Genomic DNA, 20,757 nt, shown 5'->3' with positions numbered 1-20,757 from the left:
ACATTTGTAGAGCGCACTACAGCCCAAATGCATTGAGGCACTTTTTACAAGAAAGTGTACGTAGACAAGAATACAAATTATGATAGATGTCCAGTAAAAAGATACCATCCCTGTCCCCTGTGCCCCACTGGGCCTAGCACAATCAACATGATTATGTGTGTATGCAAGGTGCTGGTATTCCAACGGGCAAAGCATGGTTATTTTTGACTGGACATCTATGATAGAAATACAGTAAAAAAAAAATACCATCCCTGTCCCCTGGGCTCCACAGCACCTCAGAAGGAGAGCTGATTTTGGCAGGTGGGTAGGGGATTGTGCAACAAAGGTATTTAGGCATTTTATAAATGTCTTTGTTGTACAACCCTCCTTCCCCCCTCCATCCACCAATTGCCAAAATCAGCTCAACGTACCAAAACAAACTAACACAGACACACACACATTCATACAGCAATCACTCTATCATTCACACAAGCATCCAGCACCATACACTCACTCAGAACACAAGCATACACGCATCCATACACATGTTTACATTTAAAAAAATGAACATAAACGTACCTTCTGCATTGGCCTGCGTGTGGTTGCTGAAACGCCCTGCTCCAGGCTGCTCTGTCCTTATGTGCGAGGAGGCGCAGGAGCTCCCCTCACACATACAGACATGCAGTTCCCCAGCCAGCATTTCCAATGTGCTATGCATTGCTGGCGAATCAAAACACCCCAGCCTTGCATGGCTCAGTGAGCATGTGCGGCTGGGGAACTGAACTGTCAAAGGGAAATACTGTTTCCCTTTGACAGTTCAGCCAGCCAAAGAGCACTCCCTCACCTGGAAAAAGCAGCTGAGGGAGTGCTCATTGTTTCACTGGGCTGGCCCCTTAGCTCCACCATGATGGGTGAGGGGGTCACTGGGCAGGCACTCCTTCGCCATTATAGCCTATAGGGCAATAGGGCAATGCTGTACCAAAAATGCAAAATGCTAATGTGGGCCAGTCAAAATGGGCCACCTTTTTGGCCAACGTGGGCCAGTTTGATGAGTTACTTCACTATGCAGTTAGTCATTTTTGACAATTGTTGCAGAATAAATATTCTTTAAATATCACAATGTACTTGCATTTTAACACTATTCAAACAGTCTGTGACTAAAGGAGGGAATATCCATTTATAACTGCGGGCCACTTTTTCATTGGTGCCTGAGACAGTTTCATGCTTCAGCCCGATCATGTGAGCCGCATCTGCCCATTTCTTCCAATCTAAAAAAAATATATATATCTTTCTGAGGCTTGTGGAATCTGCTTAGATCACATGCTGTGCATAGGCCGACATCTAGTGGAAGCTGCAGAGTATTACAGTTTGTTTTTCGAAACTCGAAAATGGGCGTCAACACAGGGCGTGCCAGTAATATTATCCCTAGTGTGACGTCCACTGTAGCCATGATCCCTCACGCGTCTAGGACCCTCAGATTGTTTTTTTCCGCCATACTGGTTGGAAGCATTTCGCAGAGTTCCCTGGCCTTAGCCATACTTTTGCTAAATATTGTTATACTTACCCATTTCTCCACCCCAATGTCGAGTCTCCGAACTTCCACACTCGACTTCGGCCCGGAGAAGAATTCCACCGTTGACAGCTGCACGACGGATTTGGGCCTCGGAAGGCCTCCGGCCTCAGCACGGGCCTTGGAAGGCCTCTGGCCTCGACCTTGCAAGTAGGGAGAGTGGGGGGTGGACATACTCTACACTCTTTTGGTATATAGGTACATTCTTACATATTCCTACACTTACTAGCCCGCTGCCACAAGGTGCGTATGGAGGGTACCCCTTTCCAATTCTGCCCCAAGTGCAACCACAAGTACCCTTGTGTCGACAGGCACGCCAAGTGCAATCTCTGCTTGCCGAGGGACCACCCCGAGGTGAACTGCAGAGTGTGTAGTAGGTTTAAACCAAAAACACTTAAGGACCGTTCGATCAAGCGTTGGGCCCACCACGACAGGCGTCAGGAGGCCATGGCAGCGGAGGGCGCCTTCAGCGATGGCAGCAACGCCGTGCTTTCAGACGGCGAGGGCAACGTGGCGTCAAGAGACAGCCGAGCGCAAGTCCCCGACCTCGGAAGGTCGTCCGGCAGGGCGGCTATGGGGAAGACCCCAGTGACACAAGCGCTACCCACAGCACTTTCACAAAGCACATGAAGTCCAACCGAGACTAGACACGCACGTCGAGTTCTCGGAAAGAGGCACATAGAGAACGGTCCGAATCGGTGTCCTCTGGGCATTCTCGATCTAGATCGCCGCATGACTCCAGGCAATCATCCACTGTTGCCAAGAGTGCCTCGCTCCCCAAGGTAACGGAAGTTCGATCGTCGGAAGACGAAGTCGACTTCCATCCCCAGACCACACTCCAGGAGTCGGCGCCCGCAGACCGCGTAACGGCGGCTCCCGAGTCCCTAGCTCCACGTTCTAAGGATAGGGACACTACCCCCGAACCTCGACGCCAGGTGTCGGAAGGCTCCGTAGGGGCGAAAAGGCAGGGAAAGCACTCTTCCGCCCACGGGGAGGCGGGCAAACAATAAAGGATGCAGTCTCAGCCTCCTTACACACCTCAAAAAATGTCCACTCCACATAAACAGACAGACAAGTCCCAGTCTTCTGTTATCCCAAGGACCCCTGCTAAAACCAGTAAGTCTAGTCAGGATACGGCAGAGAAAGTCCCGGCCCGGAAAGGGTCATTCCCAGTTCTAGAGAATGGTCTAGTGATGACATAGACAGGGTTATGTCAAGGATGCCATCATTGGCAGATTTTTACACAAAAAACCCTCAACACTTTCTCTCCTATACTCCCGACGGGTCAGCACCCTCAGGCTCCAAGGATCCAATACCTCCAAGTAAAAAGTCCTGGTTTGAAACACCAACACGGTCTTCGGACCCCTTCTATGTACAGCCCTACTCTCAGTATCAAGGAGAGACATCCTTTTGTGAGGATCCAGATTTGGGCATGTTGGAAGAGCAAACTGGTACGGGCTACTATGGGGATGATGAGGACCAAGAAGAGGAAGAGGAAGACCCTGAAACCTACAGAGTAGATTCCCCGGTAGAGAAGGAAGCCCCGGTTACCGACTCCCCTGTCGACAACCAACCTCTCCTGAATGAAGTTCTGTCTCGAGCAGCAGAACATTTCCACATTGACACCCAGGGTGCTCAGGAGGAGAGGGACTTCACCGAGGAGTTAGTGGGAGAAACTAGGCCTGTTGCTCAGGCCATCCCTATCCTTAAGTCTATTCAGAGAAGAATAGACCCTTCACTTGTAAATCCTAACCTCACCAGGGCAGTGAACCCCAGGATTGAGAAACTTTTCAGGGCAGCCCAATCAGACCCACTGTATATAAGGGGACATCTGAAGCCGGACTCCCTGGTTGTTACAAACACCCGTAAGAGGGCTGGAACACCCTTGTCATCGCCCGAGGCCCCTCCTGACAAGTAGAGCAAGAAACTGTATGGTTTGGGCAGGAAAGTAGCCTCCACTTCCGCCTACCAGGCAAGGATTGCCAACTCCACCACCCTGTTGGCCAGCTACAACTGCCATCAGTGGGAAGAAGTCGCGGCACTCATAGACTCCGCTTCAGAACCCTTAAAAAGCAAGTTGGCACGAGTTTCAGCGGAGGAAAGAGTCCTGTCCGGTTGCATTTTAAAAGCAACCTTTGATGCCGCGGATAACGCCGGCAGATTGATAGCAGAAGGAACTGTTATCAAGAGACACGCTTGGTTACGGCAGTCTGGATTCAAGGCTGAAACCCAAGCATCATTGTTAGATAAACAGGTGGAGCCGGATCTGTTGTTTGGTAAGGCGGTCGAGGACGCGCTGAAAAATGCCAGGGACGAGTATGAGACACTCAAATCCCTAGGCCAACTAACCAATAAACCCCCTAATCAGAGAGGGAATGGCAATTTCCGTCGCCCTCGCGGCCAAATTTCCCAGAGAGGATCTAACTATTCCCAGGGGCAGGGTACACCGTGGAACAATAATAACCAACAGTCTACCCAGGGTTACGGCAGGGGTAATAAAAGAGGACGTGATAAAGTTAGAGGCAGCCCCCAAAATAGTGACGCTCCGTTCAGGGTCCCTTCTCACGCAACCCCAGTAGGGGGACGCATTTCCAACTTCGCCCAAGCTTGGGAAGGGATCACATCAGACAGATGGGTGCTGTCCACAGTATCCGCAGGGTCCTGCATAGAACTGTTAGAGCGTCCCCGAAACCATCCTCCATGACAAAAAATACATTATTTGGACCACCAGAAGATCCTCCTCGAGGAGATGGTCAATCTGCGAGCAAAGGACGCGATAGAACTCGTCCCGGGACACCAGGTAAACAAGGGTATTTATTCAACTTACTTCCTTGTGCCAAAAAAGATTTAACAATGCGCCCAGTATTGGACTTACGGCCTGCAAACAGGTATGTCAAGCCCCAAAAGTTTTGCATGACTACTCTCCAGGAGGTAATCCCCCTTCTAAAAAATGGGGATTACATGGCAACATTGGACATGAAAGATGCCTATTTTCATATTTCCATGTTCCCAGCGCACAGAAAGTACTTGGGCTTCAAGGTGGACAGTCGTCACTCCCAGTTCAAGGTACTGCCCTTCGGGATAGCTTCGGCTCCAAGGGTATACACCAAGGTACTGGCGGTGGCGGCAGCACACCTACGCAGGGAGGCAATCCCGATGTACCCTTACCTGGACGACTGGCTCATCACGGGGGAGACCCCAGTAATTTGCAGAACAAACATTCAAAGGACAATCAACCTCCTCTTCGAATTGGGCTTCTCAATAAACGAGAAAAAGTCAAGTCTGGTGCCAAGCACCTCCAAACAGTTCGTAGGAGCTATCCTAGACACTCAAGAGGGGTTGACCTTTCCTTCCGAGGAAATAATTCGGAACATTATGCTGCAAATTCCGCAATATCAGTCCAGTCGGCAGATAACGGTACGCAAAGCGTTTGCTGGGCATGATGGCGTCATGTATTTACCGGGTCCCCCACGTGCGCCTGCACATGCGTCCCATGCAGGAATGGTTGGCGAAACAGTGGTCTCAGGCAAGTGGTCAGTGGGACGATCTAGTGGTCGTTTCGCCAACACTTGTACAAAGCCTTCACTGGTGGTCAAGAGAAAATCTGGCCAAGGGGAAACCCTTTTACGATCCCGAGATACAGGCGGTAGTCACAACCGATGCATGTCTGACAGGGTCGGGAGCTCACCATCTCCACCACACAGCTCTGGGTCTCTGGTCTCACTCAGTGGCAAAGAATCACATCAACCTGCTAGAGCTTCTGGCAGTATTCAGAGCGCTTCAAGCATTCGAGCCCTACCGGCTAAATCTGTCAGTGCAAATCCAGACGGACAGCACTACAGCCATGTTTTACCTGAACAAGCAAGGAGGGACTCATTCGCCAAATCTGTCCATATATATGGATATGGGCACTAAGACGGAACATCTTCCTGTCATCGCAACATGTTCCAGGGGATCTCAATTCTCTAGCGGATGCTCTGAGCAGAGACCCCCTCCCAGAGGAACACGAATGGTGTCTACACAGAGAAGTCGTAGAAGATATCTTCTCTCAGTGGGGTTTCCCCACTATAGACCTATTCGCCACAAGCGAAAACAGACAATGCCCAGGATTTGCATCCAGGTTCCCCCAACCAGACTCCCAGGGGAACGCCCTGTGGATGAACTGGTCAGGAATGTTTGCGTACGCTTTTCCACCAACTCCTCTCATCAGGAAGGTGGTCAACAAGATGAACAGAGAATCGATGACGCTCGTCCTGGTTGCTCCCATGTGGGCGAGACAACCATGGTTCCCACACTTACGCAGATTAGCAGTGTGCTAACCCACCAAACTTCCGGCCTGGTACAACCTACTGTCCCAGCACCAAGGTCAAACAGTGCATCCTCAACCCAACTCAATAAACCTGGCAGCATGGCTCCTGTGGTCATAGAGTTCGGACATCTCAATTTACCACAGAGGTGTATGGACATCCTAAAAGAATCTAGGAAGCCAAACACGAGGCACTGCTACTTTGACAAATGGAAGAGATTTGTTATCTGGTGCCAGAATAAACAAATCAACCCAGTTGATTGCACTCCTTTCACTATTGTTACATACATGCTCCACCTGCTGGATGCAGGACTGGTTTTTAACTCACTGAAAGTACACATGGCAGCTCTGTCGGCATACACCACTTCCCATAACAAGGTGTTGTGGTGGGAAAGTACCAGTAGTTAAAGCCTTCATGGAAGGAGTAAAGAGACTTAACCCTCCTATTTCAAACCCACCACCAGGATGGGCCCTTAACGTGGTGCTAGCTAAACTCATGGGCCCCCCATTCGAGCCCATGCATAAAAGCAGTCTCAAACACCTGTCTTATAAGACGGCCTTCTTAGTAGCAATTACATCTATAAGAAGGGTCAGTGAAATTCTGTCAGTGCAAGATCCCTTCTTTACTGTCCATAAAGATAAACTGGTTTTACACACACACCCTAGGTTCTCACCTAAGTTTATTTCCAAATTCCACGTGAACCAGTCCATCGAGCTTCCAGCTTTCTTCCAAAATCCACAAAGCTCGGCTGAGGTGAAACTACACAACCTAGATGTGCGTAGGGCGGTCCTCTACTATGTAAACAAGACCAGACCGCTAAGGAAAACAGATCAGCTGTTTGTCTCCGTAGCTACAGGCAGAGAGGAGGATCGCGTCTCTAAAGGTGCCATCTCTAAGTGGATTATTAACTGTATACAGCTGTGTTACTCCCTTTCTGAAAAAACTCTGGCTTTCACGCCGAGAGCCCACTCTACAAGAGGCATTGGGGCCACTCTGGCTTTCATTGCAAATGTACCCCTTGACAACATTTGCAAAGCAGCTACTTGGAGCTCTGTTCACACTTTTACTCAGCACTACTGCATTGACACCCATTCCAAGACAGATACACAAGTGGGACAAGCGGTTCTAAGACATTTATTTGCTCATGACCCTTCTCACATCCCACCTCCTTCTTCAGGTACTGCTCGCTAATCTATGCACAGCGTGTGATCTAAGCAGATTCCACAAGCCTCAGAAGGGGTACAGTACTCGCCGTAATCCTATTTCTGATGCTTGTATCTGCTAAGATTCACATGCGACCCACCCTTCCTCCTCTCTGAGAGAAGGCGCATGGATGCTTGTAGTCTTACCTTTCTATCTATCTGCTTGGATTATCTGTACTCGTGCTACTCCTCATGCTACCTCATGTCAGAAAAAATACAATCTGAGGGTCCTAGACGCGTGAGGGATCATGGGTACAGTGGACGTCACAATAGGGATAGTATTACTGGCACGCCCTGTGTCGACGCCCATTTTCGAGTTTCAAAAAACAAACTGTAATACCCTGCTGCTTCCACTAGATGTCGGCCTATGCACAGCATGTGAATCTAAGCAGATACAAGCATCAGAAATACGATTACGGTGAGTAATGTATCCCATATTTTTTTTACATTTTATGATGGGCTCTCACGGCCCCCCAGTGATGCGGCCACGGGGCGCACCCCACAATTTGAATACTGCTGGGGTAGAGGAAATACCTAACGGACATAGAAAAGAATACAGAACAGGTGGACGCATTATTCAGTGAGACAGAGAGAGTGATGGAGGAGGAAGTGCAGAGGAATAATAAGGGAGAAAAGGGGAAATGGCTATCATTGGAGGATAACATTCAAACTGGATGGTGAGGAGAAAGACAGGAAGAAAAAAGAGGAGGAAGGAGGGGACTACGATGATGCAGCCTCAGATGCAGGACTGCTAGGAGAAGAATGGAGCGACGAGTGCACACCTGATACAAAACAGTCAAAGGGATGGAAAACGTAGCTGAAGAGGAGCAGGGAATCAAGGAAGTGGTAGACTACGAGGAGGTGGAAGGAAGAGAAATTAAGAGCAGAGGTGACTTTAAGAAAGGACTAGAACAGCAGATGAAGGGAGGGGGGAGATATTAAGAAAGGAGACAGAGCTGAGGAGGAAGAGGTTTTAATGGTAATTTTAAAAAGTATATGTATGTCACAGTTTCAATTAAACTTTTCACACTACATTACATACATTCATTCACATTGCCTACATATAGGGCCTCATCACAAGTTGGGCGGTATCCCGGCGGTAATCGAACCGGGATACCACCCAGCGTAATTAGCGTTACCGCTACTCGGCCTGGCGCAATTTGCGCCGGATAACGAGTAGTGGTAAGCTGGTAAATCCCCATTCCACATTGGGTCCATTGGACCTGATGGGGATGGGTGGCGCTATTAGCACTGGCGCAAATACCACTGGCGGTAATATCACCGAAAAGGACCATATCAAAGGAGCATTCACCTCCAGCTGCAAGCTCGAGGTGGAGGTGAATGCGTCCAGGTAGGGCCATACTATGGATTTGGGGGGAGCGGTAAATGTGGCATTAATAGCATTACCGCCACATTTTTCCCGCTCTGCCCAACTCCTGATGAGGCCTTTAGAATGAATAAAACATCATTTAAAATCCAATCATGAGGGACTTATACTACAAATGAATCACATCAAATATAAAAAACCATCAGCCGTTCCATCTACCAATCATCAGCACTTTTACCTACAGTATAATGCAACAATATGATAAAAGGCCAGATGTATGTGTGTACAATGCAGTAGCTTCGCCATTGCCACTGCTAGAGGGAGCTGTTGCTCGAGGATACATAGAGGGAATGCCAATTTGCATAGCTTCACCTGTTACTACCGCTAGATGGAGCTGTAGGCTTAGGGTCTTACTATGTCAATGAAAACCTGCACTTTGGCCCGTGTACATGGGCCTGTACACTAGTATCCTCATAATAGCCAAGTGAATAGATTTCCCAATACTGGCGCATTGATTTTTTCTAACCAGACCAACCAAGAAGAGCTTTCTTTGCTAATCTGCTTAAAACACAGATTTAACAACGCCAGCGTTAATGCCAATTGTGTACTGGCCAGGCACCGCGGCCAAAACTGCCTCGTTTTTATAGTATTCAAAGAGTGAACAAACTTTTCCAAATAATGAAGATGGAAGCAGGTTACATAATCACATAATTAACATGTTGAGCTGAATGGCCGATGACAAGATTGATGATAGTGAGGTATACTCAATCAAGGGTCTAATATTGCCAGTAAAACCAGTAGCTGATTACAATGCAATTTCATACAAGCTCTTCTGTATTTGACAGCTGGAATATATTTGTATAGTTCTGAGGTTGACAATCTCTTTCAACGACTTCATTCATCCCTCTTAAATAATGCCTAAATAATGTCCACATAATCAGCAAAGGACTTAAAATCTTTAACGTATTCTTATTTACGCTGCCAAACCCATAATTGTGCTTTGGCCTTTAGTATCTCCTTTAATTTATAATAATCCAATTACCAGTCATTCGTCAGATCAGTATCAGTAAAGGGCAGATATGTGTAATGCAGACTTTAAAGTATAACTGAGCCCCCTCACAGATGTACATGGATGAACACCGAGCAATCATGGATGTCTTCTTGTTTTTTCTGTCCCAGCCCCAAAATAAATTAAATCCTGTTTTTCCTGCTTTTGCTTCGATTTACTCTCCACTTTCTAATTCTTTTCCTCCGCTTCAGCTTTCTATCGGTCACCAATTGCACAATCTGGGCTTTATTTTGGAATCTTCTTTATCGCTACAAGCTCAAATTGATGCAATACTTCAATCCTGTCGCTTTCATCAATCCTGTCGTTTTCATCTTTTTAACATTAAAAAACCCTTAATTGGTTAACGTTTGCCTCTGCAAAAGTTATGTTGCACTCTATCGTTTTATCACATCTCAATGACTGCTATTCCTTATATGCGGGTCTTCTAAATTATGCACTCTACTCTTTACGACCAGTCCCGCACTCTACAGTGCAAATTACAGTTCGTTAATCTCTTTCCCCAAATGTTTCTTCTTGGTAGACTCGTCTTGGTTGTCTCCTGGTTAAACAGAAATTCGAGTATAATTTTTTTTAAATCGTTTTTTAAATGATTTATTCTCTGGCCCCTCCTTACCTTTGCTCGTTGATTTCTCTGGATATTCGTTCTTGTTCTAACTTAGCCTACTTTTAGAAATGGCTAAAGATTCATTTGATACAGACGGCTTTTTCAGAATGTTGCTATTCCTTGTCTAAATGTATCTTTTTAATTATTTCTTTAGTCCATGCACTTTGTAATTGTTAACTAGTATTGTGCTATACATTTTCTTGTTCATTGATGTGGTTAAAAGCCCTAAATAAATACCTTAATGAATAATTAAGTATCTGGAATATGGTCTTTACTTTGAAAGTGTGGTGAATTGTTCTTTTTCTCCTTACTGTTTACTCTCTCAGCCCCTTGGTCCAGTTAGGAGCAAGGATGGCATTTCACCAAAATGCCAAGGGGTAGCAGAAGTGACATCACCTAAACCTTGTGTCCTCTGATGACATCACAGGAAGGAATGTCATTTGACCCCACCCCGAAGTGACATCACAGGAAGCGATAGAAAATGACCTTTCACCCCTTGACAAAACAGGAAGTGGCATCACATAGCATTGTTTCCAAGAATACTACGAAAAATATGGTTATATCACATCACTGTAAAGTGATAATATCATACAAGAATGGATCACCATATATATCGTTAATATCAGTACGTATAGTCCCATATGAACAAATTACTGTGAATGCAAACAGGCGTCCAAGGCCAAACGATAATGATGCGTTATTATATAGCACTTACGCTTAAGCGCTTCATATAGAACAATTATACATACAATATCACCCAACCTGTGTTGGTACTCATTTATCAACCTCAGCAGGATGAAAGGCTCAGTTGACCTTGCCAGGAGCCGAACCTGCAGATCACACTCACATTGCGGCAGCAAGCGCTCAACCCACTGAGCTATCTTACCGGCTATGGCTATCAGAAAACCAGCCACTCCAGAAACAAAGAATCTCATGCTGCTGGCCACTGTAGTTTTTGGAATCAGAAAATCCGTTTAATTTTGAAAAAACTCTCATAGATGTATTTTACGCATAAAAGCCTGAAATTCGGATCTAAACTCAAGCAGATCATGTTGTGCCCTTATTTAGAGCATCTTACTCTTCCCTAGTCAACACATAGTTGAACACTTGCGCGTACATTTTGTAAATTTCATCCCTTCACAAATGTCCTGCCTGTAAATACATTATTAATTTGCTCACTAATGATGTTAAATCGAGTTGCTAGTGGATGCCAATGGGCACGCCTCTTACAAAGTAGCCTCTAAACAGGGCCAAAGGACATGCCTATTGCACACATTATGGGCCTTGGCGGTGCCGGGGGCATGACCAAAAGTCCTATAGTGCCATAGTGCTCACTAGGCATGGTCGCAGGGAAGAGCCCATGGTCACAACATGCAAAGCTGCTAAAACACAAGGTGTGTATGAGGTGCCCAGCACAAGGTATCCATTTGGTACAGCCCTATGCTATGATCAGTGGACACATCAGGTGTCTAGGAAATGCCTGTTGCATGACCAAAACCCATTCACTGGGTAGAGTGTCTACTGGGCATGGCCTCAGTAGCAAAGAGCCCAGGCTATGCCATACAGGCTCTGTAGGAGCTGTTTTGCAGTGGCAATGTGTCCACTGGACATAGCTGTAAACCATGCCTATTGCACATATTGGGTGACTCAGAGGTTTATAACTTGAATCCTGTGATGAGGATGCCATGCCCAGTAGCCTCAATGGAATTTGTGAGAAGCTTGGGCATGGCCAAAGGTCCTGTGGGCATGTAGACACAATGAATGGGAGGACGTTCCTGTGGTATGGCTAAAGGACATTGCGCAGTGTGGCGAGCCAGAAGGAGTTGGACGCAAGTTGGATGTTTGCATATTCTTTATTTGACAAAAATAATAAAAAGGCTTATCTTGCCCTGTTGCTGTGGGGTTTTCCCTGCCTAACCAAACTAACTATAGGTGCTTGGCAGTTGTCAGAAGTCCTAAACAAAACATCCTCCATTCAACAATTTAATCCTATCTGGCCCTACCACTTAGAACTAATAACTAAATAAGGTAGCTTCTCTTTAGCTGGGCCTCTCGGCTTTATCTTGTGATTTCCAAGGTACAACAGTTACAAAATGTGATACAAAGTCTTATTACTTATTCATCTGAGTGTGGTAATCTTCACTGATTAGCTGTGTAGCGCTTGATATATGCTTAAACCTTTGGTCTCTGGGAAATTGTGAGACTCTCTAGTCTCTCTCATGCACTCCCTATGCCAATAGAATTTTCCCTTTCTTCTTAGCAACTTTTACTTCTGAGTTTTGTTCTTCCTCTCTGTTGGGATATCTTATACCCTTTTACTTTACTCAATATCCCACTCCTGGGGCCTTTCCTTTGGTTTTTGCTTCAAATGTCTTTGAGTTTCATAACTGGTGCTCAGCAGTTTTATCAAAGCCTTTCATTAAAGAATGCCAGCATTCATTACAAGTTACATTAACCAACTCTCTTGGACTCTCCCATTACAGAGCTTCCTGCTTTCTTTGGGTTTCAGACTCAGTATTGCAGTTCCTTCAGTAATATTCACACTGTCCCCGTTGCCTCCCCATTGTCAGAATCACCCAGGTACCTTCAGTTAGCGTGGGTTGATTTACCAGGCTCGGCATTGGGACACATTTTCCTTAGCTATTTTCTGCCGCTGGTTTCTCGCTTCTCTTCCAGACTCGCCCTCCTCGTTCTGTTAGCTTGCGATGCTCGGCACAGCTTTGCCGATGGAAGGGTTCATTCCTCCAGCTTGTTCGTTTCTTGGCGTCATTAGTCCGGTTCCTGACGCACCATGCTTTTCTGGTGGTCATGCCACCACTCAGGGCCATTCTGTGAATCCTGTCCATTCATTGCTTGCTCCACTGTGGGAGATGCCGGGTCTCTGATGTCCTTCTTCAGCGTTCTCTTCCTCGCAAGTTGCCACCGGCTCTGCGGCTCCACACTGCTCCGCTGCTCCAATGCATACGTGCATCAGAGGGCCCCCCCCCTGTGTATGCTTCTCTATCTCTTTCCATGGTTCACTTGTTCCTTTTACAGGCCATTGTGACGATTCACAAGGTGTTGTCACTTCTTCCCAAGGGGGAGCCCTTTTCCATGAGGTTAGGGAGGTGTGGCCACTACCCAATAGTCCCCCTAGGGATGGTCTAATGCAGGAAGACCTCATGGGGAAGGTCTCCTCTTCAAGGGCAAGGACAATTACCTGGGGTGCATCCATTGAATATTGTCACTCTGCAACATTCCCTAGACTTCCCCAATGTTTAGAACCACTGTATTGAACGCAAACCTATGTACTGCTGTAGTACAGGGGATAAAGCTAAAGCCAAAAGTACTGGGACAAAGAAGAACATAGGAGACAGGAAGGTCTTTGACTGTGCTCCTACTGGTACGAGGTGGCCCTCGAAGAGGCATGAGGATTAAGTTATCAACAAAAACAAAGGACTTTTACGATCCACCAGGGTGGGAATCGCAACATTGTATAAGTATGGATGCTGTCAAACCCAGCCAGGAGAGTCAACAGGCACAGAAACCAGAAGGAGTTTCAAATGCCGTGGGCAGACCAGAGTCAGAGAAGAGAAGAGGACCCCAGCAAGGCAAAGAAGAAGTTGTCTGTGGATCCAGCTGATGCAGACCTGAGCACGAAGTAGAAGCGAAGTGCTGAGCAGCAGACCAGAGCGCGGAACCACTGCGGTTCTGTTTAAACCGAAGAGAGGAGACCGGTGCAGTGAAGAGAAAAATCTCTGTCCCAGGAAATCCTGGTGGCTTGCTGAGATCCCTTAAAAGGTAATGGGTTGAGCGAGAGACATACAGAGTGTATGGGGTGGAAGCTAGATGGGTCGGGGGCCATAACACTGCCATACCAAGCATCCAAGGAGGACTTCATTGTCGCACTGATGACCATAAGCCCACTGACCACCACAGAAGGGTTAGAGAAAATAACCAAGATAAGCTGAGATCCAAGGAGAACTTCCACATTGCAGTGGTGGCCATAAGCCCACTGACCACCAGAGGAAGGTCTGGTCCCCCACCAAAAGAGAACTGAGTAAGCGAGGAGAACTTCCTCATCACAGTGGTGGAACTGAGCACAGTGATCAGCAAAGAAGGATTTGGGACTTTGCTAACAACAAAAAAGAGTGGAAAAGTGTAAATCAAGCTCAGGGTTATGAGAAAGAACATTTGAGACACCGGGAGAAGGGAGCCATTCTCCTGGAGAAGGGGCCAAAGCTCTTGGAGTATATTTTAATGACACCAGGGGAAGGGAGCCATTACCACTGGCCTTGGTGGGACTTTGTGAAACCTGTAAGCCAAGGGAAGGGAGTCATTCCCCCTGGCATTCTTGTTACAAGAGAACATTCTTTTAAACACTATCCAAGCATCAGGATAAGGGAGACATTCTCCTGGAGAAGGAACTTTCTGTTAGATTATCCTTTAGTTTTAGTGTGAGGGATAGAAGTAGGTTGTGACACAGGACGGTGGCGTTTGATCTGATAGACATTCTGGCAGACCCATTTGGTAGGGATACCGTTCTTAGAAGATAGGGATAGTGAGGGCCTTTTTATGCACAAATAAATGTTTATAACCACCACCATGCCACCTTTGTGTCAGCTTCCTTCCTCAACAACCTTACAGAAGGACAAACAGCAATAACCCTGAGTCATTTTGCACACATTTAATTGTGCAAGCTCAAGCCAAAGCCCAAATGGGCTCCAAAGATTCTTTTCAAAACGTGAGTTCCTTAATCTATGAGCACAATGTGAAACCTTGTTGGTATTGCATGCTGGTGGATAAGTTATTGTTCCTTCAGGAACTCTAAATAGTAAATGTGTGTAGTTTTGTTGTTTTGTGCTGCAACCCATTTGTATTACTAAACCAGTACAAAGATACTGGCCAACTGGTACTATTTGCTTGGTTTGAAGACATCTTCTGCCCACATTTTAGTTAACAATATTGATATAACACTGCTGTGTTCCTGCTGATGCAATATGGTATTCAACGATATTCCATAATTGAGTGCTGTACATCTGCCAGAAAAGTATGGTCTTCAAAACAAATCAGTATGATGTTACTGGGAGCTAAGATCCATCATAATTTGCTGTTATCCAATTTCTGTCCATTGATTCTGCAGAAAGTTTAAATGGTTCTTGGAAAGATGGTGGGTGTGTGGTCCCTTGTAGTACAAGCAGCAGTGGATACTGGAGCTGGAGCGCTCCTAGTGACCAGTCAAATCCATCAACGCCATCACCACCGTTATCTGCTGACAGCTTCAAACTCTTCCGACCTTCAGCCCAGTTAGATGATGGTATTGATGAAGCTGATGCAAGCAGTCTCCTCTTTGATGAACCCATCCCTAGGAAAAGAAAGGTCTGTCTGGGGGAGATTTCATTTTTGTATTCTGTTCTGTGCTCCTATCCAGTGTGATGTTGTCTGAAAATATGATTTCATGTATAACTCTGCCATGGATAGCAAGTTATTTCTGAAGATGATCTGAGAAATGTTTTGTGATTTGTGCTGGAAAACATGGGCTATTAAATTGGGACATGTTATATCTCATATTAAGAGCTTCAATGTTGGGTGAAAGGAAGCCAGGCTTTGAAAGTTACCAAGACTAATAGATACATATTTCTTTACACTATCATACTTATTTTTAAGGAGCGGGAAGCTGCTATACTATAAAGTGTATAGCCCATAGCAATTTTCCTTATTTTAGTAAGCTTCTTTGAATGATGTACATTTTTTGATTACGGCTGATCTGTTTTAATGGTGATCCATTTATGTTTGATGATTTTGGTTTAATGTGGATTAAGAGAAGTCTAAAATATTTGAAAGAATGGACATCATAACATGTCAAAACCATATGAAACAATTTGAAGTTGTAGGCTACAATGAAAATGTCCTCTTGTTACTACTGTGAACGCATCATTGTGTACGACACTGACAACAAAAGTTCAAACAAAAGATATTTATTAACTTAAATGTCATGATGGTTGAAGGCCTAACTTGCCCTATGGTAAGGTGGGATTTTCTTACCTGACCGAAACTAAAGAAAGTCAAAGAGTTCAATTTAAACATTTAAGTTAATAAATATCTTTTGTTTGAACTTTTGTTGTCAGTGTCGTACACAATGATGCTTTCACAGTGGTAACAAGAGGACATTTTCATTGTTTCCGGTCGATCGCTTACTAGGAGTTCTAAAACAGTCGGGGACCGAGATCCAGCAGGCTTTATTTACCCCACCATTAGTAATCCAGTGATATATCTGGGAGTATGAAAAAGCACTCTGTTTCTTGTAGATTAAACATTTCTTTACACTCAACAAATGGGAGGAGGACCCTGTCCTTGAACAGCTCACCTAATCTCAGGGTCCCCAGTGTTTCCCAGTTCATGAAGGCCCTGTCATTCGAACCTGGTGTAAAGTCCGGGTTCTGGAAAACCGGGGAAAGCGGCACCAACCCAGCTCTAATCCCTCACTGGCTACAAGTCTTGTCCCAATGTGATGGGGTGACATCCATGGTGACCAGGAGACCCAAAGATGAGCACCTGGCCATTCTCAGGAGGAAGGGAGGGTGAGAAAGCTGGAAGGGCAAACTACATTGTACTATGAATTTCCATTTCTGGATTCACTCTTTGGACACCTCGTCTAACATAGGGGCCAGCTGGGCACCCCGTAAATACCTTTGTATATATGTTACATTAAATCCTCCCATCCCCCTAGACCGTGTAAGTCCCATTGCTTTAACAGATCTTTAGCCTACTTCCATAGTGGGGGAATATTATCTGCCATTAGGGATTCAAACCTAGGGGTGATGCGAGCACCCAGGTAAGAAACCTCCCAATCAGCCCAGGGGGACGGGAATCAGGCACTCAAGGAGTCTGATTTCAGGCACTTTAGTTGTGTCTAATCCAATCGATTTCTTATGATTTATATAGAATCCTAAAATTAAGCTAAACTCTTCCAGCAACGCCATTAGCTCTGGCAAGGAAAACAATGGGTCCGTGAGGAAGCATAGAAAATCGTCAGCTAATAATGGCACTTTGTGGTTAATGCCTCTGAAACCCCTTGATCTGGGGGTGCAAGCGAAGCCTCTGGGCCAGAGGCTCCAAGGCTAAAGTGAACACCAGGGGGGACAAAGGGCATCCTTGCACGGTGGCCTTCTCAAGATTGATTAGGGACGACCATTGACCATTTACCTTCACCCTCCATGAGGGGATCTGGATGTTTGCCATTACGTATTTAGAGAAGTTTGAGCCAAACACATATGCTGACAGCAGCACACCCATGTATTCCCAGGACATGCTATCAAAAGTGCAATGAGCATCTAATGATGAGATCGAAAGTTTGTCCTGAGCGCAAGGGGACAGGGCTGTAAGATCCACCACCCTCCTGATGTTGTTGTGTTCCTCCCTATTTTTGATAAACCCCATCTGATCATTATTGATCAAAAGTGGAAGTGCCTCGCTCAGCCTGGTAGCGAGCAACTTACTATATAAGTTGGCATCTGTGTTCAGCAGGGCTATGGGGCGGTAGGCAGTGCAATCTTCTGGATCCTTTCCTGGCTTTTGAAGGAGGGAAGTAGCCGACTCAGCCATCGAGTCTGTCACCCTGCCCATGTCGTGGAAGGAATTGAACAATTTGGTGAGGTGGGGGATCAAGACTTGGGAGAATACCTTGTAGAATCTATTTGAAAACACTTCGGGATCTGGAGCCTTACCCACAGGAAGCGCTCGGATTGTTTGCACCACCTCTTTCTCCGTTATCCGAGCTTCTAATGCCTCTCGTATGTCCCCAGGGACACAAGGGAGGTCTGCCAGGGAAACGAAGTGTCAGGTGTGCGCCTGGTCGCCCTGATGCATAGCTAACGCCATGCTGAATAACTCTTCTATGATCATCAATTTCCCAGCCTTAGTAGTTATACATTGCCCCTCTTTGTTCCTTAGGGCCCCGATATAATTGCAGGATGAAAGCTTAGAGACTTTGGCTGCTAAGAGTTTATTAGCTTTGCTGCCCTTAGAATAGTAAAAGCGTTTCGTAAGGAGGATAGATAGGCGTGATTTCTCCGCTAAATGAGCTTCCAGTGCCTTGTGGGCCAGTCTGACCTTCCTAAGGGCTGCTGTTTGTTCAATTATGGTTCCCCTTATTACTGCCTTTCCAGCATCAAATACTACCCTGAAGTCCAAATCACCTGTAATCATTCTCCAGGAAATAGTTGGCCTGGGATTCCTCCATGTGGGTCTTAATTGCTATGTCCCGAAGGTCAAAAAAGGGAGTTTGAGTGGGGTGTTGTGACTGTATTGGCGATGGTTCTGTGCTCTCTGTAAGTATTTCAAGTACTATTGCCACATACCTCTGGTACAAAGAACCTATTATTAACTATTTCCAGTCTAAACATCAAAACCATTAAAATTAGTCACCCATATGTCCTTATATCTGAAACATAATCCATTATGTTTGCAATCCTGAATGATGATGCAATCACATTTCCTGAAGACAACATTTAGTGTCATATAAATTACCTAAGACCAGGCAGTAATCTTTAGCTTTGATACATGTTTCCATGTAATTTAAATTGAAGTTAAGCCCGTGAAACAGGTGTGAGGAAATTTGGGTGACATATCCTTTCATGCCCAGAAATAATCCACAAATTTTCAAACAGATATGGCATATCTCGCTAGCTCGCAAAAAAGATAGCTCGCAAAAAAGGAGCGAAGCAAGCATGCCCTTTCTAATGATGCTTGGGGTGCAGGTTGGTACTTAAAGGGTGAAGGGTGGGGAAAAAGGCTTATTTTCAGAATGTTCTAAAGAATTTGGACAAAATTAGGACGGATCAGTCTGTGAACAATAACATGGGGCATTTTCTAATATTTCAGATGCCGTGACAGGCATTGTACAAAGGAGCACATGTGTGAACAAACTAATTTATGTGTCTGTAAGAAAGGTGTTCGCCTTTCTTACAGACAAACCCGGAATGTACAATTGACAGGTATTCGTGTCACATCACTGAAGCAGTGATTGATGTAATCTGCCACTCCCACAAAGAGAAAAATGGCCATTATGAATCAGAAGCCATAGAAAATTACAGTTCTTTTAAATATTGTCCCAGGAGTTAGGATAACAAGTTTTAAATATTGTGCCACAAGTTATAATGGGCATAGTTGTTCTTGGGATAGTTATATAATCAGAATTGCTAGTATATGAAAGAGGTCAGCCACCACATGCCATGTTACTTCCATGTATCTAAAGTGGCTACCAATAATATGAGGGTGTTGCTCAAATAGTCTAGGGTACTTTGGGACTAAGGAGGTGGGCCTGCTAAGCTTACCATCGCCAAAGGGACAAGGAAAGTGGGATCCCACTCCCCATTAAAGGACATGCACTCCCTAAAGAGGAATATGCAGTATGCTCCTGTGGCAGAAATTGAATTCGGTCACACATTTATGTACTTCTCTGTCTCTCTCTTGTGTTAGCTCAGCCATCCGCCGCTGCCATGTTAATCTGAGCCTTATTGCATATAACTGCATTGTCCTATGTCGTTGTGCGCATGTCTTGGCTGAAATGTGATTGTAGGTACACTGCTATATGCCACTCGGTTCTACCTTATCCCCTTCTGGCGTAGTTCCTGTTTGGCATAAGCAAGCCTGTTTTAGATCACCCCCTTACCAGGTGTGACGAATCCTATTATGTTGTTCCTCCTCCCTGAGAGGGAAACCCTTCTCATGAGGCCAGGGAGGTGAGGCCACTACCTGATAGTCCCCCTGGGGGTGGTACTCAGCGGGAGGATCATATGGAGAGGGGAGGGAGGACATCATGTGTCATCACAGTATTTCCACCACTCATCCACCTCTTTCACACCTCCTTCATTCCCTCCCTCTACCCCTATAAGCCTTCCTATATACTTGAGTCAAGCCTTTAGTACCTGTGGTACTGAGACGAGGGAGAACAGGATTGACTGTACCAGATACCTATGTCAAACTACTGTGCGGAGGAAGAGGGCAGAGCCCCGAGCAACCGCTCAGAGAAACGGATTGAACATTCTAGTGGTGAAACCTCAAGCAGCTTAAAGATGAAAGAGGGATTAACATTGCTGTCCGTGAGCGGAGGTCCTTTCCCACACCAGGAAGAGCTGAGCCTGCGGATGCTGTCCGGCACATAACGGGTAGAGTTCTGGAGTCTCTCCACCGAAATCTAAAGTGCTGGAAGCGGGCCAGGCAAAAGGCCCAGGCGCAGGAGAGCACTGCACAACACGGTCGAGCAGCAATACACAGCACGGCTCCACAGAAGTGTGGCAGAGCCGTGTAACCCAGCGCAATGACAGGAAGGAGCAAAGGAGAGTTGTCGGAAGATGCACAGAGATCCGAGAAGTAGGCAAACGACCGGGCGCCCTGAGGGAAGGTAGGGGGCTGCCTGGAGACCTCTGGGACTCAGGAGAAGCCATTGTGAAGGGGTCAGGGACCCACATACGTGAAGCCATTGTGAAGGGGTCTGGGACCCGCTTATGAGAAGCCAGTGTGAAGGGGTCTAGGAACCACATTTAAACCTACATATAAGAAACCAGTGTGAAAGGGTTTGTGACTCACATATAAGAAACCAGTGTGAAGGGGTTTGGGACACAAACAAAAGAGAGCAATGCCAAGGGGTCTGGCGCCAGCATTTGGGAAAGGCAGCCCTTGCATGTGAGTACACCAGGGCTGTCTGTTGAACTGTCAA

At 46.0% G+C, this 20,757-nt stretch overlaps 1 protein-coding gene across 1 annotated transcript in view; it reads left to right on the top strand.

Moving 5' to 3' along the window:
- ZNF704 (zinc finger protein 704) overlaps nt 1-20,757 on the top strand; it is a 901,792-nt gene that overhangs the window by 584,724 nt on the left and 296,311 nt on the right. Inside the window, exon 4 of the mRNA XM_069621254.1 lies at nt 15,181-15,416. Within this exon, the coding sequence (XP_069477355.1) occupies nt 15,181-15,416 (236 nt within the window). The remainder of the gene's footprint in view (nt 1-15,180; nt 15,417-20,757) is intronic.

The sequence above is a fragment of the Ambystoma mexicanum genome, chromosome 5q (assembly GCF_040938575.1).
Source record: "Ambystoma mexicanum isolate Mex_15411 chromosome 5q, UKY_AmexF1_1, whole genome shotgun sequence".
NCBI classification, from domain to species: domain Eukaryota; kingdom Metazoa; phylum Chordata; class Amphibia; order Caudata; family Ambystomatidae; genus Ambystoma; species Ambystoma mexicanum.
The sequence above is the reverse complement of the archived record's forward strand: the minus strand, read 5'-3'. Positions and strand labels throughout refer to the sequence as shown.